General features: G+C 42.8%; 1 protein-coding gene across 2 annotated transcripts; it reads left to right on the plus strand.

Moving 5' to 3' along the window:
- Positions 1 to 5,239: 5,239 nt before the first annotated feature.
- On the plus strand, positions 5,240 to 24,268 carry CEP20 (centrosomal protein 20). Of its 2 annotated transcripts, XM_025916771.2 has the most exons (6): positions 5,240 to 5,345; positions 8,720 to 8,917; positions 10,848 to 10,932; positions 17,333 to 17,469; positions 22,472 to 22,584; positions 23,502 to 24,268. In XM_025916771.2, the coding sequence occupies exons 1-5, from the start codon at positions 5,318 to 5,320 to the stop codon at positions 22,483 to 22,485; spliced, it is 462 nt and encodes a 153-aa protein (XP_025772556.1). In that variant the 5' UTR covers positions 5,240 to 5,317; the 3' UTR covers positions 22,486 to 22,584; positions 23,502 to 24,268. The 2 variants fall into 2 exon arrangements, with proteins under 2 accessions (XP_025772556.1, XP_025772557.1); XM_025916772.2 differs by lacking the exons at positions 17,333 to 17,469; positions 22,472 to 22,584; positions 23,502 to 24,268 and having other exon boundaries at positions 10,848 to 10,936.
- Positions 24,269 to 24,547: the final 279 nt, after the last annotated feature.

Genomic DNA, 24,547 nt, shown 5'->3' on the forward strand with positions numbered 1-24,547 from the left:
GGCCTCGAGCAAAGTGCCTGACCCCTCTCTGCTTTCGTTTTAGTGTGTATATTCTCACAACGTCAGAGAGGAAAGGGAAGCCCTTCAGGGAACAAAGATTAGGAAAACTGGGGGAGGTTTGGGGGAGGGCATCAACGGGGTCCCATATTCTTTTCCAGCATGCAAAAGTCCTCAGTGTGCAGAGCTGTGAGCCCATTGCAGCAACCGCCCAGCACAGGTTCGTCTCATCCAGCTGGAATATGAAACCATCTGTCCACGTGAGCAGAGGAAACCCTAGGACCTGGCATCAGACTGTGAATGTGGTTGAGACTCGGCCCAGCTGTCTGAACTTGCGCAGGTCGCTTCAATTTCTCAGTCTCACCTTTAAATCAGGATAACGGTAGCACCAGCCTCCTGGGAATGGATTCAGTGGTGCCCACAAAATGTCTCACACAGTATCTAGTATAGGGGTGAGTACTTCAAAACCAACGGCCACTCCTGTTTTTTTGGAGTGTGCTCAGAGCAACAATATTGCACATAAAGACAGAAAGAAGCAACTTTCCCCCTTCATAAATCCAGAAAGGAGGGATTTGAATTTGAATTTGAATTCCCCTGGGATTTCAGGCCCATCCCTTTGAATCAGCAGTTCGGAAGCGGTTGCCATCGTCTTGGTGGCCATGAATGGCCGATGTGGAGGCATGTCATATTTTCAAATTAAAAAAAAAATTATTGTTTTTTATTTTTAATTTATTAAAAAAAATTTTTTTAATGTTTTCTCATTTTTGAAAGACAGAGAGAGACAGAGCACAAGCAGGGGTGGGGTGGAGAGAGAGGGGGGCACAGAATCAGAAGCAGGCTCCAGGCTCTGAGCTGTCAGCACAGAGCCCCACGCGGGGCTCGAACTCACGAACTGTGAGATCATGACCTGAGCCGAAGTCGGACGCTCAACTGACTGAACCACCCAGGCGCCCCCCCGCAAAAAAAATTTTTTAATGTTTATTTTTGAGAGCGAGACAGACCGTGAGTGGGGGAGGAGCAGAGAGAGAGCGAGACACAGATCAGGAGCAGGCTCCAGGCTCTGAGCTGTCAGCACAGAGCCTGACACGGGGCCCGAACTCATGAGCCACGAGATCATGACCTGAGCTGAAGTTGTATGCTTAACCGACTGAGCCACCCAGGCGCCCCCAATGTGTCATATTTTCAAAAGCTGCCTCGACTTGTCTGACAAGGAGATACTGTTTCTATAACGTAGTTGTCTCCAATTTGTAAAATTCCATCTATGGATTCTCCCCCCCCCTTCCTACTCTCTACTGCCTCTTGCTGCACATCCTAAGAAAAGTCATGCCTACCAGGAGGGCATAACTAAATCTCCGTAAGACACTCGACTCGTTTAAACTCAACTTTGTCCAGCTGGGTTCCTCTGATAAAACACGTTTCACCCAAGAGTTACTCAAGAATTCCTTAATCCCTAATCCTTTTGGTAAACAAGGCATTGAATAAATGTATTGCTCATCCCTCTGAAAAAAAAAACCTTTCAAAAGGTTCAGAAGGTGGCATTCTCATTTTACCTGGCGGATCCTTTTTACTTCCTCCAAAGGACTGACATTAATATCCACCGCCTTCCCCAACGCCCGCAAAAAAAAAAAAAAAAAAAAAAAAATCTACATTAAAACCTCCCACATGTCAACATTCCAGGGTGAGAACCATGTATGTGCCACAGTTCAGAAGTCGGAACCTGTAACCTCCATGGGTTGCATTTTGTCAGTCACTGTAGAGAAAAGCTGGGGTATAATTCCACTCCCACCACACGGTCTACTTGCTTCTGGCCAGTTAGTTGTCTCCATGTCAGTTTCATCTGTGAGATGCGTTGCTTTGCGGGACTTCATTCATTCATTCTATAAATATTTGTTCGACCAGAGATGAGCAAGACAGGTAAGGTTTCTGTCCTGCGAAGCAATCCAGTGTGGGCACTGGTGTGAACAGAATCACAGCCCCAGGGTATGGAGGCCGCGCTGCCATGATGAGGGTGCAGGGTAGGGGAGTTTGGGGGCCGTCTGAGGATGAATTTTGATGAATTCATACATGACTTTTGATAAATGCATACAATCACATAGTCACAATCAAGATGTAGAACAGTTCCAGGACTCCCCAAATCATGTTATTCCATCTTTATAGACAGTCCCCTTCATTCATCCCAGCCCCTGGCAACCACCTTCCACACACTTTTCCAAAGTTCACACCAAAGAGACTTTGCCTCTTCCAAAATATGTAAGTGGAATCATACCTGATGTAGCTTTTTGAGTCCTGATTCTTTCACCAAGCACAATGCGTCTGAGATTCATCCACGTTGTTGCAGCTATCAGTGACCGGTTCCTTTTTATTATTGAGTATTTGTTATTCCATGGTACAGGCATATACTACAGCTAATTTATATCCATTCACCAGCTGGAAGGCATTAGGTCATTTCCAGGTGGGACGATCACAAATAGACCTGCGATTATTTCATACTGGCTTTTGTGTAGACGTTAAGTTTTTATTTCTCCTGGGTAACAGCGAGGAGTGGATTACCGAGTTGAATGGTGAGTGTATGTTTGGCTTCATAAGCAGTTGCCAAACCAATTCCCAAAGTGACTCTACCACTTTGGATTTCTACCAGCAATGTATGCACACTCACCGGCATTTGGTATTGTCATCGTGGCTTGTTTTCATTTCAGCCATTCTGATGGACACATAAAGATTTTTGTCTACTATAAACAGGGCTACACTGAATATTCTTATGCACACATCGTTGGTAATTAGATGTGAGTGTATGTGTGAGACACATTTCTAAAACTGGAATTGATGGGTCATAGGGTGTGAAAGATTGACTAGATATTGCCAAATAGCCTTCTGAGAAGGTGGGGCCAATACACCCACATTCCAGCGAGGAATGGTGATGCCCCTGTTTCCCCACATCCTTTCCAGCACAGTGTAGTACCCAATTTCAGTACACGTTTTTCAATGAAATTTTACCTTATATACATATTTCTTAATATTTAGTTTTGAGAGACAGAGAGAGAGAGAGAGAGTGAGTGATAAGAAGTGGGGGAGGGGCAGAGAGAGTAGGAGACACAGAATCCTAAGCAGGTTCCAGGCTCTGAGCTGTCAGCACAGAGCCCAATACGGGGTCTAAACACACAACCCCCAAGATCATGACCTGAGCTGAAATTGGACGCCTAACTGACTGAGCCACCCAGGCACCCTGAAATTTTACTTTAGATGATTGCTGTGTGAGTATCTACCTCATCGGGTTGTTGGTGACAACTTTAAGTAAGGCTTTAGAGGTGTACCTGTCACACAGAGAGTGGCAATGGATATTAACTATTGTAATGATTACCACTACTAATCAATCAATTGCATTACTATTTGTCTCTCTCTCTGAGTTCCTCATCAACATATCCAGCAATGCTTTTCTCTGAGGAGCTCAAACTTCCTACCTATGGAATTTAGTTAATCCTTATAAATCTCTTGAGTTGTTGGCCAGGAATTCAGGCTCTGTGGGTTTTACAGAATAGGGAAGTGGGATGAATAGGGCCTTTCTAAATTTACAGAACAGATCTGAGTTCTACAAGGTCAAAATTAGGGGATGCCTGGGTGGCTCAGTCGGTTAAGCGTCCCAAATCAGCTCAGATTGTGATTTCGTGGTTTTTGAGTTCAAGCCCTGCATTGGGCTCTGAGCTCACAGTGCAGAGCCTTCTTGGGATTCTCTCTCTCTCCCTCTCTTTCTCTCTCCTTCTCTGCCCCTCTCCCACTTGCATGTGCACATGTTCTCTCTCTCTCTCTCAAGATAAATAAACTTTAAAAAAGGAGGGGGGCACCTGGGTAGGCTCAGTCAGCTAAGTGTCCAACTTTGGCTCAGGTCATCATCTCACTGTTCATGAGTTTGAGCCCCAGGTTGGGCTCTATGCTGACAGCTCGGAGCCTGGAGCCTGCTTTGAATTCTGCATCTCCCTCTCTCATGCTCTGTCTCTCTGTCTCTCAAAAATAAACATTAGAAAGAAAAAAATTAAAGGGGCATAGTCAGGTAGCTCAGTCAGTTGAGCGACCGACTTGGACTCAGGTCATGATGTCATAATTTGTGAGTTTAAGCCCTGCATCTGGCTCTGTGCTGACAGCTCAGAGCTTGGAGCCTGCTTCCGATTCTGTGTCTCCCTCTCTCTCTGCCCCTCCCCTGCTCACATTCTGTTTCTCTCAAAAATAAACATTATACATTTTTTGTTATTAAAAAAAATACTCCAGGAATGAGGACACACACATCATGACTGAAACAAAAGTTTCAAAAAACAGTATTTCCTTGTTTGCTGTTTGTTCCATTCCATTTCATTAAAAATATGTTCACCGGGGGCCACTAATAAATAGATTTTAAAACCTACTATGGGTAAAGACTAGCAGTTTAAAGAGCACTGTTCTATGATCTAAGTCACAGATGCTGGCCTTCCTGGCAATGGAAGGAAGCATAGAATTGGACTCCTAACTGGAATCACAGAACCTCCCACTGTTTTGGGTACAAAACTGGGATGGTTGAGTTTATTCGTTCATCAATTATTCACAGATAGCTCTTGGACTCCTCATGTGTACTACCCAGTATTAAGTGTCAGTGGAAGAGAACAGGCCTAGAAAAGTAAGAGGCCTGGATTCCAATCACCTCCATTTGCTGGTGATCTTGGTTAGGCCTCATCAGTTATCAAAGACTCAGTTGCCTCCTTTGTAAAATGGGAGTAATAGTAGAGAAATCAATGAGCCAAAGTGTGTAAGATTTAGCACACTGTCAGGCTCCTAGTAAGTACTTAATACAGGGTTCTCAAGGTGTGATCCCCAGGCCAGCAGCATCCCCGTCACCTGAGAACTCGTTAGAAAAGCAGTTCTCGGATCTCATCCTAGATTGACTAAATCAGCAACCTCAGGAGTGGGGCCCTTTAACAAGTCTTCAAGACACTCTCAAGTTTGAGAACCACAGGCTCAACACATGGTAACCATTGACAATTAGTCCCTGAGGCTGCAGAGACGAGCAGTGGGGACACGTCGGAAATATTAGTCAACTTAAGCGCCAGTGGCACGCAAAGGTAAAGGATCTTAGTCCTGACTCCTCCTCCCTCCTCCCGCAGCACCTAGAGAGCTCGCTGATTGGTGAATTCCCTCCGGAGAGTCACCACCTAACCAACCCCGGAGAGAGATAACTGAAAGGGGTGGGACCGAGTGTAGATAGAGCGGCGCACCTATTGGCTGTAGACCATGCCGCAGAGAGGGGCGGAGCTGCGCGTGCGCACAGCCGAGGCGCGCCCCTGACGGCGGTTGAAAGATGGCGACTGTCGCCGAGCTCAAGGCTGGTGAGTGCGCGTGGGCCGTTTGCCTGGTGAAAGACGTCTGGCCTTCCTCTTGTGAAAAGGATGGAGGGAAAGGAGAGCGCGCGAAACAGAGTCAGCCTTTCCGGGGGCGCGGGGCTCGTTCTGCGGCGTTAGGGTCGGCAGGGCGTCCGGCTGGTGTGGCGGCCGCTGCGCCCGGGCCCTGCGTGAGGGAAGCGGTCGCACTGGGGCAGTTTTGAAATCGGCTTTGAGCTGGAGCAGGAGCTGCGGGACCCTCATGTGCCCGAGGGGCCTGCAGTCCTGCACGTTGGGCCTCTGGGCGCATTTGTGAGACCGCTCTCGGGCCGAAGCTTTGGGCCGCTTCCTTCATGTGGGACTGAGTGATGACAGTACCCACAGCCATTATTGGGGTTAGGTACAATCCCAAACCGTTAGCTTAGTTGTCACTGAATCCTTGCAACAACCTGTGAGGTTCGTCCCGCTCTCCATGGGGAAAAACTGGCGGTGGGTAGCTGCCTGGCCATTCTCCTGGAGTTTTCAACAGAGTTCCACAAAGGTGCGAGTCGATTAAGCTGGAAACGTTTGTTCACCGTTGATTTTGTGTGATCGGATGTCCAGACAAATAATAGTAGTTATAGTTATAAGCGACAGAGCCTTAAATGTCAAGCACTACCCAATCCCAGTATTGCCTAATAGATCCTGTGTCACAATCTCATGCCCATTTTATAGACTGGGAAATAGAGGTGCCGAGAGGTGAAATAGCTCGCGCAAAGCTCCTTCCCTAGGAGGCCCAGTGCGAGAGCCTAGATCAGCCTCACCTGAAGTCCAGGTCTTAATCCCTGGGTGATACTGCTACCCAGTTAATAAAACCAGTTGAGTTTTCAGGGAACTTGGGATCCAAATCAGTAATTCTTAAAGATTTGGCAGGGAGGGGTTGAATCCCTTTGAGAAGAGGATGCTGGAAGCATTGATGTAAATGTGTGTTTGGGCGCCGGGCTGGTGAACAGTCCTGGAAAAGGCATGCCTTTAATCTACAAGAACAGAGTTCACGGGAATCCGATCTCACTCCCCTCAGGGAATACGTAACACATGTGATATTGCATCAGCTCCAGAGGATTTATCTTTTTTTTTTTTTTAAGATTTTTTTCAGTTTATTTATTTATTTTGAGAGGGAGAGGGACAGAATCCCAAGCAGGCTTTGCACTGCCACCACGGAGCCCGATGCCAGGGCTCGAACTCACACGAGATCGTGACCTGAGCCTAAATCAAGAGTCAGAGGCTTAACCCACTGAGCCACCCAGGCGCCCCTCTTCAGAGGATTTAAAGATACTTTGGGAAGGGGGGCACCTGGGTGGCTCAGTGGGTTAAGCCACCCACTCTTGATTTAGGCTCAGGTCACGATCCTGTGGTTGCGAGTTGGAGCCCCACTTGGGGGCTCTGCGCTGACCGTGGGGAGCCTGCTTGGGATCCTCTCTCCCTGCCCCTCTTCCTGCTCATGCGCTCTCTCCCCCCCCCCCCAAATAAATAAACTTAAAAAAATAAAGGTATTTTGGGATATTAAGGCAAGTTAAGAACCTCTTTCTGAAGTTGTTATAGCACCGTGTTTTAAACATAATAAATAGCAGGAAGGGCAAAATAATACAGAACCCCAAAAGAAGATGTAACCTTGGGGTTTAGGAGTGAGTGTCCTTCACAGATCTAGGGAGCCCTTTATGTTTTTTCTGCGTTGCCCGGTTCTGAATATGCTCTGTGTTGAAGAGAATCTCAGTGACAATGTGTTTCCCAGTCAGTTATCGTACATTTGTATGGACTTGTGCCTTTTTGAAGCTTGCACATCTTTGCATCTCCCTTGGTTCTGCCTCCGAGAGGTGGAGCTCATCATGTTGGAGAGGGCAACTGAGGCGTGAGCTGGCGACGAGACGGACAGCCTAGATTTCCTAACTGCAGCTTCATTAATTCCCATTTCTCTGCTGAATTTGAGGCTGTGCTGTGTGCACATACAGCCTTTGGGACAGGATCCTGGCCAGCGAAAACTCTCCCATCTACTTCCAAAGATGGAGTTAAAGAACGGGTTCGGTTATGATCCCTAGACTGTGATAAGGCTGGACCTTCCTTTTATGGGCCTGTTACAAAGTCTGATTGGGTGATAACTGTACTTGCATACCTGCCAAATAGGTTGAAGGGATGATTTAAAAACAAGGAGCAAGAAAGGTTAAAATTCAGTCTAGATTGTATCTCTGTAATGGAATCCTAAGACCCAGGTTTTTGTTGTTGTATAATAAAGCTTTAAAGGAATTTTATGACAAATGGATAAGTTCTTTGGGCTCTGTTTATGAGTTTTTCTTTATGTTGATGTACTTATTTGGTGCCTTGGGTAGGGCACAATATGTATTAAACTATGTTTATTACACCCTGTATTATAATGCTCCCAGGTAGAGTTTTTGAGCTCTTACTGTGTTCTAGGCACTGTGGGTGAGAGGTGTTGATTGTCTGGGTTTGTTACTTAGCCTTGAGGGACAATGTGAACGAAGAAGGTTCCAGATCACTGCAAGGAATGATGCCAATTCAGCCCTGTGCCCGTCAGTATCTATACTAACATTTATAGGTAAATCTCATTATCATAACTGATACAGCAATCCGACCCTTGCTCCTCAAGAAGTTAGATTACACTCAACATATATATCCCCGATGTCTCAAGGTGGCAGTGATAGATTTCTAACTAGGCTAATCTACGTGTTAGATTTCTAACTAGGCTTATAATTTCAGAATCCTGTTGTTTTTTAGGAAATTAACTTGTGTCTTAAAAAAAAACAAACCCAGAATACCTTTTTGCTCTGAATGGGCCATTCCCCAAGGGTTCTGGATAGCATAGGTTTTTATCAAAAGACAACATATTCCTTCCTTTTATGGAATGTATTCATTGTCTTTAATCATCTTTCTACACCAGAGATGTTTGTGACATGTAGACCCTATCTGCAGTGCTAAACACTCTTGAACAATACCAGACTATAGCTACTGACAGTGATGATGTTAGAAAGATAAACTTGAGTTTGCTTAAATATATTAAAATAGCAAATCATGGCAACTTGAGAACTTTATATTTTTATTACAAATATGAATTGTGGTAGCTAATTGGATAACTTCCATTTAGCACATTGTTTAGATCAAAACAGTGGGTATTAGGCCACTTTACTAGTTAGACATTTTTCTTCCAAGTATGCCTAAGAATTGAGGGGTGCCTGGCTGGCTCAGTTGGTGGAGTGTGCGACTCTTGATCTCAAGAGTTTGAATGAGTTCAAGCTCCATGTTGATGTAGAGATTACTTAAAAAAAAAAAAAAAAAAAAAAGAATGACCAAATTTGTTTTATAATTGAAACATAATATTTTATATTTAACAGTTTTAAAGGACACCTTGGAGAAAAGAGGAGTATTAGGGCATTTAAAAGCAAGGATCCGAGCTGAAGTTTTCAATGCCCTGAATGATGAAAGTGAACCCCGACCGCCGTTGTCTCATGAAAACCTTCTAATTAATGAATTAATTCGGGAGTATTTGGAATTCAACAAATATAAGTATACAGCATCTGTCCTCATATCAGGTAAGAGGTTATTGTTACTTACCTGAAACAACATCTGCTTTTTCCCTGCCCTCAATTCTCAGAAAATGTTTACGCTGGAAATCCGATTCCATTACCACAGTGTCATCTGAGTGACAGGGACATAAACATCTCATGGGTTCTTTCCATAGCTTGAACAAGTTCTCATGGGGCTTACTGTATTGTAGGGGAAAATAAATAAACACTAGGTGCACCCTTTGAAAAATCGCCTGATACTGAGAATAAGCAGTTGTTGACATTTTGTTTGCTGCTAGCTTTTTTCTATAGATATACTTTAAAAATACAGTTTTGATGTATATAGTTTTTGTTAAAAAATATGAAGCACTAGAGATAAAACTTTAAAATACTGCTACTATTATAGGTGAGGGATATATGCAAATGTGTGTAAAAGCATGATATTTAAAATGGATTAGGGGGGCGCCTGGGTGGCGCAGTCGGTTAAGCATCCGACTTCAGCCAGGTCACGATCTCGCGGTCCGTGAGTTCGAGCCCCGCGTCAGGCTCTGGGCTGATGGCTCAGAGCCTGGAGCCTGTTTCCGATTCTGTGTCTCCCTCTCTCTCTGCCCCTCCCCCGTTCATGCTCTGTCTCTCTCTGTCCCAAAAATAAATAAACGTTGAAAAAAAAATAAAAAAATAAAATAAAATGGATTAGGAAGGAGTTTACTTTCCTATTGGGGGTTAACCTTGGTTTTGGGGGGGAGGAGATGGACAGTTGAAGAGACATTTGTCTGTTAAATTTTATTTGTGAAGAAAGTAAAGAACTGAAAGGAATGCGCGGTAGTCAAGACTTTCCTCTGGGCTGAGGGAGAAATGGGATTGGAAGGATTGTACCTGTATCATTTGATGGCCTTGTTTAAGGTTTGCTCTGTGCTTTAAGATTGTTTCACCTCTCTTTAAAGAAAAGAAACCATGAAGTAGATTTTGGAAGAGAGAATGAGTTCTTTAAGATGCTGGAACTTTGATTTAACAGCCCTTTTATTGATATTCTAGATGTCTTATTTAATGTTAAGCGTATACCTTAACTGAATAAAGACCAGGATTTTTCGTGGTCTAAGGATCTTCAGTATCAGTATCCACTTTCCTCAGTTTGTTACAGAAGGCTACATAATACTATTAGTACTCAGAAAAGAAGAAAACTGTGAAAATAGAATGAATGCGGTCTTGGACTTGGGCTTCCCTAAAATGAAATATGGTAACCATCATTTGAAGTTTCATATTAAGTGTCTCGGCTTTGTTCAAAAACTGAGGTATAGTTAACAGTACAATATACCTTTTTTAGTATACACTTTGATGAATTTTACCAAATGCATAGTTTTGTAACTACCACCTCAGTTACAGTCTCAATGTAGAGTATTTTTATCACCTCAAAAAATTCTCTGCCCTGTTGTGGTCAACTTCTTTGTCTACCCCCACCCCTAGCAACCACTGATCTGTTGTTTTCTGTACCTGTCATTTGCCTTTTCCAGAATGTTATAGAAATGAACCCATTCAGGAAGTAGCCTTTTGAGTCCGCTTCCTTTCACTTAGCATAATGCATTTGAGATTCAGCTGTGTTGGGTTTTTTTCCCCCTGAATAGCACTCATTTGTATGGCTGTGCCGATTTTATCCATTATCGCTAGTGGTTTGTAGTTTTTGGCAATTATCAAGCTGCCATAAACATTCACACACAAGTTTCTGTGTGAAAGTAAGCTTTCGTTTCTCTTGAGTAAAGAGCTAAGAGTGGGATTGCAAGGTTGTGTGTGGTAAGTACATGCTCAGCTTTGTAAGGAATGGCTCAACCCATTTCCAAAGTGGCTGTGCCATTTTGCCTCGCCTACTGAAAATCTGAAAAGTCTGTATACCTGGTGAGTGGTTCTTATCAAAATCATATGTGCTTTTTAGATGAATAAAGACACCTGATTTTTCCTCCAGAATCTGGTCAGCCGGTAGTACCATTGGACAGACAGTTTCTCATTCGGGAACTAAATGCATTTGAAGAATCAAAGGATAACACAATGTAAGAACTTTTTTTTTTCTATAATTTATTTATTTTTTTATAATTTGCATTCAACTTAGTTAACACATGAAGCAACAGTGATTTCAGGAGTAGATTCCTTAAGCCCCTTACCCACTGAGCCCATCCCGCCTCCCACAGCCCCTCCAGCAACCCTCAGTTTGTTCTCTATATTTCAGAGTCTCTTCTGTTTTGTCCCCCTCCCTGTTTTTATATTATTTTTGCTTCCCTTCCCTTATGTTCATCTGTTTTGTATCTGAAAGTCCTCGTATGAGTGAAGTCATATGATATTTGTCTTTCTGTGACTAATTTCGCTTGGCATAATACCCTCCAATTCCTTCCACGTAGTTGCAGATGGCAAGATTTCATCTTTTTGATCGCTGAGTAATACTCCATTGTGTGTGTGTGTGTGTGTGTGTGTGTGTGTATAATATATATATATATTATATATATATATATATATATACCACATCTTCTTTATCCATTCATCCATCAGTGGACATTTGGGCTCTTTCCGTACTTTGGCTATTGTTGATAGTGCTGCTATAAACATGGGGGTGCATGTGTCCCTTTGAAACAGTACACCTGTGTCCCTTGGATAAATACCTAGTAGTGCCATTGCTGGGTCGTAGGGTAGTTCTCTTTTTAATTTTTCAAAGAACCTCCACACTGCTTTCCAGGGTGGCTGCACCAGTTTGCATTCCCACCAGCAATACAAAAGAGATCCTCTTTTCTTTGCATCCTTATCAACATCTGTTGTTGCCTGAGTTGTTGATGTCAGCCTTACTGACAGGTGTAAGGTGGTATCTCAGTGTGGTGTTGATTTATATTTCCCTGATGATGAGTGATGTGGAGCATTTTTTCCTGTGTTGGTTGGACATCTGGGTGTCTTCTTTGGAGAAGTGTCTATTCATTGTGCCAATTTCTTCAGTGGATTATTTATTTTTTGGGTATTGAGTTTGATAAGTTCTGTATGGATTTTGGATACTAACCCTTTATCTGATATGTCGTTTGCAAATATCTTCTCCCATTCCATCAGTTGCCTTTTAGTTTTGCTGATTGTTTGCTTCGCCGTACAGAAGCTTTTTATTTTGATGAGGTCTCAATAGTTCATTTTGCTGTGGTTTCCCTGCTCCCAGAGACGTGTTGAGTAAGAAGTTGCTGTGGCCAGGGTCAGAGAAGTTTTTTCCTGCTTTCTCCTCGAGGATTTTGATGGCTTCCTGTCTTACATTGAGGTCTTCCATCCATTTTGAGTTTATTTTTGTGTCTGGTGTAAGAAAGTTGTCCAGGTTCATTCTTCTGCGTGTCGCTGTCCAGTTTTCCCAGCACCACTTGCTGAAGAGACTGTCTTTATTTCACTGGATATTCTTTCCTGCTTTGTCAAAGATTAGTTGCCCATACATTTGTGGGTCCATTTCTGGGTTCTCTATTCTGTTCCGTTGATCTGAGTGTCTATTTTTGTGCCAAGAACTTTTTTTAATAACTTTTTTTAAAATAAAAACTTAAAAATAAATTTTTAGATAGTGTTGTATTGGAGTCATAATCACATAGTGGTGGTTTTATTTCGTTTTAACTCAGCAGGTATTTATTTGGTTCGAGTGTGTGTCTAACACTGCACCAAATCCAAGGTGTGTAGCAATAAACAAGATAAGGCGTCTGCTCCCTGGAGCTAAAACTCCCGTGGTTTCAGAGGACTGAGCAACAGTCCTGCTAAGGGTCACGTTTCTTGGTTTCTTGGTCCATACCCCACCCCCCACTTTTATTTCCCATCTGAGACTATCTTTTATCACTTGTTTCCTTACTCACGCTGAACTCTTCCTCCCAATTATTTCCTTCACTTCAACTTAGGATCCCCCCCAAAACCCAATCAACTTGTTTTGACCATTGAACTTAGTGAAAACCAACCCTCTGTTTTCATTTTGTTACTGTCCCCTCTTTTGCCCTCTCTGCATGTTAAATTCTCCTATCACCATTTAGACTGAAACTCTGCCCTTGAAAGGAAGGGTGACCACTTTTGAGTAGTTTCTTGGTTCTTTTCTTACTTCAGAGTTGCTTAAACTTTTCCCAGAGAATCCCTGAATGGCAAAAATAAAATAAAATTAAATTAAATTAAAATAAAATATAAAATATAAAATAAAATAAAAATAGAATGTACATAGGAGGCCAGGGGACATGGCTCAAAGCAGCCTTTCCATTAGCAAGAAATTTCTTTGAAATCTTATGTTTTCTCTTTCGAAAACTTTATTGAATTTTTCTCTTTCTACTTCATGATATAATTGTTCTACCATAAAAATGTTATAAAGGACATAACCAATTAAATTGAACTTTCCCACAAGTCTTTGCACAATGAATGTTCTAGGATCATACTCCACCTTTACCCTGTACTTTGTCCCAAGGCCCCGGCCCCAAGAGTGGCTGTATATTGTGTATTTCCAATTTCAGAAGCTCAGTTTCACTGGAGTTTCTGTGGCATTTTGTAATACTGACGCTTCTCCCTTAAAACACCTATTGTCATTTGTCTTTTATGACCTTTACTGTCTAAGTTTTTCTTTCCCTAACAGTGTTCTCAATTTCTTCATTGGCTCTTTTAGGCTTCCTTTAAATTGTGACCACTCAAGTTTTGTCCTTAACAAAACTTTTCATCTTGTCCCCTCGCCCACTTTTCTGAGTATGCCTGAGTCTTTAATGGTGCCTCTGAGCTGTGACTCCACTTTAAATCAAACACATGCCCTAAGTTGTGGGCCCACGTTTCTGCTGGCATCTTAAACTCACCGTGTCCAAAAATTGAATCTGCTGTTTTCATCTCCTTAAACCCCCCTCGTAGGTTCCTCATGTAGCCATTTGGGTCTTAAACTCAGAGTCCATTTATGTTTGTGGCTCCAGCTCCTTTCTCCACCAGTCACTTTGCACATCGCATTCCTTCTACCTCTGCGGTATCTCCCATCCACTCCCGCTGCCCCACGCTGTGTTGTTGAGAAGCCGTCTGCTTTCTCTGTCTCTAGTCACTTTCTTTGCCAACTTACACTTCAAACTGCCAGCAGTTTGCTTTCTGAAAGACAGTTACTGCTTTGTTTAAAAACACTTCTGTTGTGAAGTTTTCAGATTTTAAAAAGTAATATGGATTGTAAGATAGAAATTTTCTCACCCACAAAAGTAACACACACATTGACAAAAGTAAATGTGTGAGATGATGGATATGTTACTTAATTCGCTGAGGAGAATTCCTTTGCCGTGTGTGTGTGTGTGTGTGTGTGTATATATATATATATATATATACATACATACACATATATGTGTATATATATACATACATATATATATACATACATACACATATATATGTGTATATATATATATACACATAAATATCAAGTTATCACCTTATATAGTTTAAATACCTTACAATTTTATTTCTCAGTTATATGTCAGTAGAGCTGGGGGAAAAAGGGTAAAATGGTAAGTATACCACATACTAGATACATGTGCCAGTGTGAGTGTAAAGTGGTTTTCCACAAACACATTCATATTTTTCAGAGAAACTTAAGAATTTGCACACAAAGTAGGATAAAGTCTAAAATAGCCTTATGTTAGGTCAAGCCATGCCACCAAATGAGTTTGCCAAATTTATGAAGAAGACTAGTTTTCAGAGTTTCTGTGTTTTAACATTGCAAATAAAGTATTGTAAGGCCGAACCTGAAAAAATATTCTCCTTTTTTAACTTGTATTTTTTTAATAAATTTTTTTTCAATGTTTATTTATTTTTGAGAGAGACAGAGACAAAACGTGAGTGGGTTGGGGCAGAGAGAGGGAGGTGCAGAATCCGAAGCAGGCTCCAGGCTCCGAGCTGTCAGCACAGAGCGGGGCTCTAACTCACGAGCCGTGAGATCATGACCTGAGCTGAAGTCAGTCGCTCAACTGACTGAGCCACCAGGCGCCCCTTAACTTTTATTTTTTAAAAAATCTTAGTATCCATGAATTTGTGGATTAAATATACTAGTTTTTTGTTTTCTAATAACATTTAAAAATACCTGAATCTTAAAATTTTAAATCTTAAAAACTTTATTGATGTTAAGAACAAGATTGTTTAAATTTAAAAATCTTCTTGAACCAATTAGCTCTTTGGGACACATTGGTTTAAAATAAACGAAAAGACCTATTTTATGTTCCTGGATTGTGAGATATATTCCTTTCATAAGAGTTGAGGCATCTTAAATAGAGAAACTTACTTTCCTCCTTTCCTTGTGTTATGAAACAGTTGGCATGCAAGGAGTTACTTATTGCTGCGTAACACACTGCCTCAGGATTTGGTGGCTTGTAACAACAAACATTTATTATCTGTGGTCAGAAATCTCTGGGTGGGGCTAGTGGGGCATTTCTCAGGAGATCCGCTTAAAGGGTAGCCAGGGACGTCGTCATCTGAAGACGTGGCTGGGGCTGGAGTATCCCCTTCTGTGTGGCTCACTCACATGGCTGCTTGCACGAGACTCCATTCCTTCCATGTGTACCATTCCCTAGGATAGCTTGAATGTCCTTATGACATGGTGACCCAGCAGAGAAGGCAAGGAGGAAGCCGAGGGGCACGGTGGTTTGTGACCCAGTCTTGGAAGTTGCACAGCACTCTCATTTAATATGTTTTTTGGTTCAAAGAAGTGACTTGAGCCCACACTCCAGGAGAAGGCAGTTAGGCCCCACCTTTTGGAGGGAAAGGAATGTCATACTTTAAGCTATCACACCAGCTAATAAATAGTTGTCCCCAAAAACTCAGTTAAGTTGTATTTTCAGTGATGAGATTGGAAACATTTCTGGTGTGCTTCTGTCTCTCCCATCGTCAGCCGCATAGCTTCCGTTTGTGCAGGGATGCTCGTGTACATCTCTGAGCAGTATATTGTAATGCAAAGAGTATGGGACTTGGGATTCAACTGGAAAGTTTGTTTACTTACTATCTAAGGAATCTCCAGGGGCGCCTGGGTGGCTCAGTCCATTAAGCGTCCGATTTCGGCTCAGGTCATGATCTCACAGTCTGTGGGTTCGAGCCCTGTGTCAGGCTCTGTGCTGACAGCTCAGAGCCTGGAGCCTGCATCGGATTCCGTGTCTCCCTCTCTCTCTGCCCATCCCCTGCTCGTGCTCTGTCTCTCTCTGTCTCAAAAATAAATAAAAACATTACAAAAAACTTAAGAAATCTCCAGCATATCTTCCCTGAGCCATGGTTTTCTCACGTATAAATTGGGGATGATGATTATGACATCTACAGGGCGAAGATAGAATGGAGAGAGATTTGGAAACTGTAAAAATCACTTTTTCTTTAAACTGCCTGCCCTAAAAATAGCTTATTAAATATTAGTTCTTACCTGACTCCTGAACAGCTAACATTTATATGCCATTTAATATGTGCCAGGTATGGTTTTAAACCCTTGACATTTATGAACTCATTTAGTCCACAATAACCCTAGGAGGTAAGGACTACACTTATCCTCATTTATAGAGGAAAAAACATTTAAGAGGCTGGGGACATTAAGAATCTTGTTGAGGTCAAGTGGTAAATCCAGGATTTGAACCCAGACAGCCTGGCTCTTGAGACATATGACCTAATTTGACAAGGATTTATTCATCCAGCGTTTCCTGAATACCTGTTGTATTCAGACAGTGCTAGGTACTGGGAAGTCTTACACTGGACTTTAAAGTTGAAAAGCTGAATTCCTGTGTATTATTTGACTTTGTATTTCAGTTTAGTTGATGTTTAAGTTGGTAACATGGGTTCTCTGGATTTTTAAATTGTCTTTCGAGTTAAATGGTACTCTTAAATTTAAATATTTTTTTTAATATTTATTATTAAGACACAGAGAGAGACAGAGTATGAGCATGGGAGGGGGAGGGGGGGGGACACAGAATCTGCAGCAGGCTCCAGGCTCTGAGCTGTCAGCACAGAGCCCGATGTGGGGCTCGAACTCACAAACCGTGAGATCATGACCTGAGCGGAAGTCAGACACGTAACTGACTGAGCCGCCCAGGTACCCCAAATGGTACTCTTAAATTTAAAAAAGCATGAATAGTTTGTGATTTGGATAGTAACCCTGCATCTTCTTTACGTATAGAGAATTACGTGGCCATACAGGTGGCAGAGGCTGCCTTAGAGTAGAGTTTTGGGGGCGCCTGGATGGCTCGGTTGAGCGCCCAACCTTGAGTTCAGCTCAGGTTGTGATCTCATGGTTATGAGATGAGCCCCGAGTCGGGGTCTGTGCTGAGCGTGGAGCCTGCTTGGGATTCTCTCTTTCCCTCTGTCCCTCTCCTCTGTGCGTGCATGCTCGCTTTCTATCAAAATAAACATAAACATAAAAGAGAGGTTTGTTTTAAGCTTTTCCTGTATCTATAATTTTAACTGATTGTGGTTTTCTTCCTGCTATAGACCTCTTTTATATGGAATTTTAGCTCATTTCTTGCACGGAACTAAGGAGGACCTCCAAAATCCATTTTCGAGAGGGTCTTCACTTCAGCCTCCAAACCCAGATCTTGGCAGACAACCTAGCGGAAGAAGGCAAAGGGGTATGAATTTCCTGAACTTCATCATTTTGCTGTCAGCACGTGTATTTTCTTAAATATTTCTCTCTGGAATAGTTTTTCTTGAGCTTTTGAGTCGTAGTTTAATTCTACTTACACTTAATACAGGTTTGGTCTGTGTTCCTTACCATCCTAAAAACAAAATGCTTTTTGGAAGGAGAATCTGGAGGGGAATGACTGGACAAAATTCTCAGATATTATTTCTATACAGAAGTTTGGAAAAACCTGATTTTCACATAGATTTGTACTCTTTGGAGCAGGTTAGATTATTGGTATACTGAACAAATAGCATTTTATCAAATCATCACTTCCCCCCCCGAAAAGTGAGGAAAGATCTCTGCTTACAGATAGAGAAGCCACATGTTTCTGTACCCTTTGCATTTTTATTTAAAAAATTTTTTTTAATGTTTATTTATTTTTGAGAGAGAGACAGACAGACAGCATGAGTGGGGGAGGGGCGGAGAGAGAGGGAGACACAGAATCCGAAACAGGCTCCGGGCTCCGAGCTGTCAGCACACAGCCCGACTTGGGACCCGAACCTACAAGCTGCGAGGTCATGACCTGAGCCAAGTCAGACTGACTGAACCACCCAGGCGCCCCCTCCCCCAGTTTGCATTTTTAGAATACTGTTTGTGGAAGACTGGCAGCTACCTATAAATAACGAATTCTTAGGAGGACAGCCTCGGTTTCTTTCAGAATGCTCCCTTTTCAAATGAGCTTTCTGTTGTTTTGTTCACATCAGCAATAGGCTGTCATTTTGCTAATCTGAACTGAGTGGTTTATTAGCTCCTCCTTTCCAGCTTCGGTCGAGTTGACCTCTTTCTAAGGCCGGTCATAGGTGGGGCTCAGGCAGCAGATTAACAGAACAGCTATAGCCCTGGAATGTGGAAAGAAACTCGTAGAAACCTCTGAAATACAGATCGCCCTTGGTAGTTTTCATAAACTGCTGTGAGCGGTATTGATCATGCTAAATGCTTGCTGTGTCTCCTCGGATCTGAAAGTGAAGTATTTGTGAGGCAAGGCAACCTCTTGAGGAGGTGATTTCTGATTTCACCATGAGTTATCCATTCTCTTAGAATGCTGAGCTGATAGACCGTTGAAAAAGAAATCATCCCACCTCCTTCCTTACTTTACGCTTGAGCAAACCGACCCTGAGAAGTTAGGTGACTCCTCTGAAGCCTGCAGCTGGTCATTTTTAGCCGAGTCGGCATCCCTCCGTGCCCTTCTTGTACACTTTTCGGGGTTTGTGAGGAACTGTCATGAGTGCCTACTGGCCGGCAAGTACTTAAAACAATTACGTGAGTAAATGTCGAAACGTTCAGATAATACAGTGTAAACTTCCCTTTCATCTCTTCCGTCTTGTCTGGGCCCCACTCCCCACTTTCCCTCCCTTCCACGGAGGGAAGGCCCCCGTTAGGAGGTCGGCAGGTCTCCCTCGGGATCCGTTTCCTGTGTATTTATGTATTCTGCTCCTGTGCGTGTCCTCCTGCAGTTGGCTTTTCTTCACTTGTCCTGTCAGCACGTGGACATCCCCTTCTACCTCGTTCTTAACTTCGTGTAGTATCGCGTGGCTTTGCTAATCGTTCTTTACCGATGTGCTGTTATGTTTTTAATTTTTGGCTTCTACCATGTAGCGGTATAGAATTACTTCCTGCCCACACAAGTGTTTGTCTTGTGCGGATGCCCAGAAGTCCAGTTGCTGGTTCAGAGCATGTACGTACTAAAAAATGTAGTAGATACTGTCTGATTCCCCTCCAGAGCGGCTTTACCAGGTGACGTGCCTACCGAGAGCGTACGATAATCGCACTTTCCCCGCGTGATTGCCACCAGGGGATGTTATACACATGAACACTCGCTCACGCGGCAGACCCGCGACACGGGTATTTTCATTCCCATAAGGGAAAATAATCTCTGGAGAAAGCACGTTTCTGGCTTGCAAGCTTTTCATTTTTATTTTCTTCCGTTGTACGACGTGGTAATTCAGCACTTGCCTACAACACCTGGTGCTCATCGCAGGTGCCCTCCTTCATCCCCATCACCTCTTTCCCCCACCCCCAGCCGCCTCCGTCGGTGTGCTCTCTCCAGTTAAGAGTCTCTTTCTTGGGGTGCCTCTCTTTTCTTCCCCCTCTGCTCGTGTGTTTTGTTTCTTAAATTCCACGTAGGAGTGAAATCATAGAGTATTTACTCTTCTGACTGACTTTGCTTAGCATAATCCTTTCTAGCTCCATCCATGTGGTGGCCCCGCTTGTAAGCTTTTTCTAATCGATCTCATTCATGGCTAATGGCTAACAACAAAGTTACAAGGAACAGAGTATTTCTTAACTGAGTTCTGTTGTTTTGAGATGTGGGTCACAGAGTAGCAAGTTGTGGCTTCACACCTGGGAGGTGGGAGGGCTGGGGAGTGGAAGAGAGAGGGAGGGAGAGGGAGGGAGAGAGCGGGCGAGCCGGGCGAGCCAAAGAGGGAGAGGGAGGAGAGTGCATTAGTTACTTTGGGGCCTTCAGAGACTCCGCTTAGAGTAAACCTTTGGGCGTTTACTCTGTGGAAAGCTCAGAAATGAGGATGGCAGCTGAACTAAAGAAGAACGTGATTTTGCAAGTTATTTTTCTTGACCGTCAAAAATTTTCTTGATAACAATGAACTCTTTGTGCAGTGATTAAAAACAAATTTTTTTTAATGTTTATTTTTGAGAGAGAGAGAGAGAGAGAGAGAGAGGCAGAGTGTGAGTGGGGGAGGGGCAGAGAGAGAGGGAGACACAGAAACGGAAGCAGGCTCCAGGCTCTGAGCCGTCAGCACAGAACCCTACGCGGGGCTCGAACTCACAGACTGCGAGATCATGACCTGAGCCAAAGTCGGACGCTTAACCGACTGAGCCACCCAGGCGCCCCTGTGCAATGATTTGTGAGGAATTATCAGCCCAAAATTGCATTGTGTCCCAGTCGCACACTCGAGTATTCTGTTTACTTTCTGGATTCTAGCTTACTGTTTGATGGAAATGTGTTTGATTTGACAACATTGACAAGGTTATGGAGACATGAAAATAATTATTCTTCAGATTACAATACCTGATCTCTACAGAAGCTCATCCGACTGAAACATAAAACACTTAAAATGAAATTCTCTTTTATTTGAACACAAGCCTAAAGCATTCCAGCATGAAGGCACTTCCTTTATCAGAGCTTTCAGAGTGCTGAAAAAAAGAGGGTTTATGTAGACACTCTCACCTTTGGAATGGTAACCAGTTCATTAGTGGTGCTGGTATTAGTGCTTGAAATATGGAGGCAAAGTAGTTTTGGGTATAAATAAAAAACCAGATATCTCATAGCAGAGAAAATCATTAACGGAGCTTGATAGCCCATCTGTAAGGTACATGCATAACAACTTCATTTCTTTACAGTGCTTTTCTAGAAAACCTGAAATGGTTGTGGCCTCAATTTTGTTCTGTCCAGCAAAGCTGCCTAAAAATGAGGGAGGTAGTCGTCTGTGATCCAGACCAGTAGTCTCCCATTTTTTATGAGGGTGATCAGCTGTGGTGGACTAGTGGGAATGGGTGTAGAAGCAAATTGTCTTTAGAATTAGAAAATCCAGGAGCACCTGGGTGGCTCAGTCGGTTAAGTGTCAGACTCTTGATTTCGGCTCAGGTCATGATCTCCTGGTTTGTGGGTTCGAGCCCCACATTGGGCTCTGTGCTGACAGCTCGGAGCCTGGAGCCTGTTTCAGAGCCTGCTCCAGATTCTTTGTCTCCCCCTCTCTCTGCCCCTTCCCTGCTCGTGCTCTGTCTCTGTCTCGCTCTCTCACACAAAAATAAATAAACACTAAAAAAAAAATTAAAATGAAGCATCAAGAAAAGAAAATCCAGTATGTGCTTGCGGTGCTAAAATTGCATATTTCTAACAACTGCCTAGATTTGTATTCTTTTTCTCTTGTCATCTAGTTGTCATAAAAATGGGTTTTTCCATTGTAAAAAGTGTCTGGGGAATATTTTCAGTTCTTCACAATTCTCAGAATTTAGTCTTTGCATTGCATTTTTGTTGCATTTGATTCTTTTAATCTAGAACACTTCTGCCCTCTACGCCTTTGCCTCCATGACAAAAGAAATTCAGCAGAAGTGACTAGGGCCCCTTCTATTGCCAGAGCACAGGGGGTGGTCACTGGGGCCCTGGGCGTTTCTGAACTCTTCCTGGAGCTTTATTGTTGTGTTTTTGACTGAAGATTTTCTACAATTTCTGCGATACTTTTCTGATTTGGGTAGGAAGATGTAAACTGCTAGTTTTTTTTTCTGGCCACAAGAGGGTGCTGCCGAGAGGCATTTCTGTTTGAAGAAAAGTTTCTTAGTTCTTAGTTTCAAAGGTAGAACTTAGTTTCAAAGTTCTTCTTAGTTGAAGAACTTAGTCATCCTTCAAAATGCTCATTGCACACTGTCCTTGCAAATTCCATTCCTTACGTATCGTGTAAGAGAAGTTTATAACTACTACTTACCCATGGGTTTACTCCAGGATGCTCTCTGTTCCACCCTTGAGAGTGAGTCTTTAGTACTAAACATTTCCGATTTCCTCAATAATGGTTTAAAAATGGTGAGTTCCTTTCTTTGTCCCAAGTCACCTGAAGAACTCCTACAATATCAGGGGCGCCTGGGCGGCTCAGTCAGTTAAGCGTCCGACTTAAGGTCAGGTCATGATCTCGTGGTTCACGAGTTCAAGCCCACTGTCGGGCTCCATGCTGACGGCTCGGAGCCTGGAGCCTCTTTCGGATTCTGTATCTCTCTCTCTCCCTCTCTCCCTCTCTCCCTCTCTCCCTCTCTCCCTCTCCCCCCCCCCCCGCCTCCTTCTTTCTGTCTTTGTATCTCAAAAATAAACATTTGAAATCTCTTTCAAAAAAAGAACTCCTACAGTATTCAAGATACAGCATTCAAAAATACACGTAGATATGTCTGCACACTGCTTATTTTGACTTGGGATGAGTACTGACATGTGTTTCTGTCAATTTCAGATGTGACCACCTAAGAAAGGAGAAGTGGAGTATTAATGATATTGAGGATCCTCTTGTTTCTCAAGCAGTAAAGAGATGACATTTCCATCTGGGGCGTCTTTTGTCTTAAAATTGTGTGTATTCAGTACCCTATTTATTCTGCCAACATTACCAAAATACATCACTAATGTTTGTACTTTGTAGAAATTCGAGTTTCTGCAAAACATTTAGCCCCTCCTGTTTTACTACATTTGTGAATAAAAACTAACTTGTAGCTTCCAGCTTCTTGGATTTGACTTGAAAGAGAAAAAAAATACTGTTTTCAGAAGGTATGATAAAGTTTTTTAAATTTGTAAGAGCTAAAGGGATTTTATTAGTACCTCTATGTTCTAAAAAAAAAAAAAGTTCAGGCCTTTATAGCCATATGCTCTGCTCTTTAACAAGGTTACATTAATTAAATTTCCTTCGGGCTGGAATTAGGTGGATTTGTAGAAAAATCCATTCATGTTCTGAGAAAACATTTAAAAGAACACTAGAGCCAGAAAAAACTGTTTTCTATAAACTTTGTTTTTTTCCTTATGATTAGTGGTTTTTCAGATAACCATTTATAATTAGGTTTAGATATCTGAATTACTATCTAAATTTGAACTTTTAAACTAGGTAACAATGTACTTTTTCTTTCCTTGGACCATTTTGGCTTCTATTGGAAGATTTAATTAAAAGGAAGAGGGGGAAATAATTCTTTTAATTTTGCTGTAAGTAAAACAAAGAGTTTATTTCATTATATAAAGAATGTGGAGTAAGCATGAAGAGACAGGCTTTAGGAGAAATACCAGAAGGCACTTTTTAAAAGATGGCATTGTGTAACCTCCGTGTGGCCTTCAGCTGTGCACTTACAAGGCGAGCTACACCAGGGGCCGCCACTACCTACTCGGGCTTCGGAAATCTCATTAAATGCCAGTTTTTCGTTCTTGGGATAAAAAAAAAAACAAAAAAACGGTAAGAGCTCTTAGTGTGCGATCTCTAAAATGCTATTTTGATATTTATTCAGACATTTTTATAACGTGGAGTCTCCAGACCGATATCCCTGACAACACCTGTTACAATAGCGCCCGGTTGGCCGGAAGTCGCAAAGCGTGTCCTGGGCGTGAACTGCGCGGGCTCCGTTTACTGACCGCGTTTAGCTTGAACATTTTCCACAGGGAAAGTGATCACGGCTGGAGCTGGAAAAAATGGCGTCCTCTTCAGGGTGCGGACTCTGTGCTGCCTGTGGAAATTACCGACACTTATCATTGACTTTCTGTGCGGTGGTCAGCGTTCAGTCCTTACACCTTAACCAAGAATTTTTATCTGAGTGCCAAAAGTTTAAAGAAGTCCCCTCAAGACATACTTGACAAGTGAGAGGATTTTGCGAGGCCCTATTGACGAGCTAGAATTACTTACATAGAGAAGTGCCATCAGGGCTCCTTTCCATTTTTAAAATTAAATCTGTAATCTATGGTAACAGTCACGAATTCCATTGTATTGGGTGTGGGGATGTGAACATCTGAATTCTTCTCAGAAGACTTGGTTTACATGCAAAGATGTTGGCAATGGACGCTAAGTTTACCTCAGGAATTACAATCATGCAGGACTAGATTAAGAAAAAATTCTGGACTTTATCATTTTGGATACTGATATAAACTCATCACAATAGAAGCTGAACAGAATTGTCGCGTGTAGTCGATAGTGCTTTTGTATGCATTGTCCTGTCATTTGTTTGTACCCAGGCCACTTTTATACTTTCGATGTATCATTTAATAAAAAACACTGGAGCAACTCGTCTTTGTGCAGAGGCTGTTCCTGTGCCTGTTCGGTCATCAAGAGGTGGACGCCAGGACGGGAAGAATGGTTGGAGGCGGCTCCCCAGGCCCCCCCTTCCCCCTGCAGGCTCCCCGGCAGCCTGGGTGGAGGGTGGAGGGTGGAGGGTGAAGGGAGGGAGCTGTGCCCCGCGTGTGCCCTTGCCATCAGCCACCTCACCTGCCACACTTACTCTTCACCCCGGGGGCTGGTGGGGACGGTGTCGCAACCGGGGACGTGGCCATTTAGGGCTTCAGA

The sequence above is a fragment of the Puma concolor genome, chromosome E3, assembly GCF_028749965.1.
Source record: "Puma concolor isolate L17-30 chromosome E3, mPumCon1.1.hap2, whole genome shotgun sequence".
Classification (NCBI taxonomy): Eukaryota; Metazoa; Chordata; class Mammalia; order Carnivora; family Felidae; genus Puma; species Puma concolor.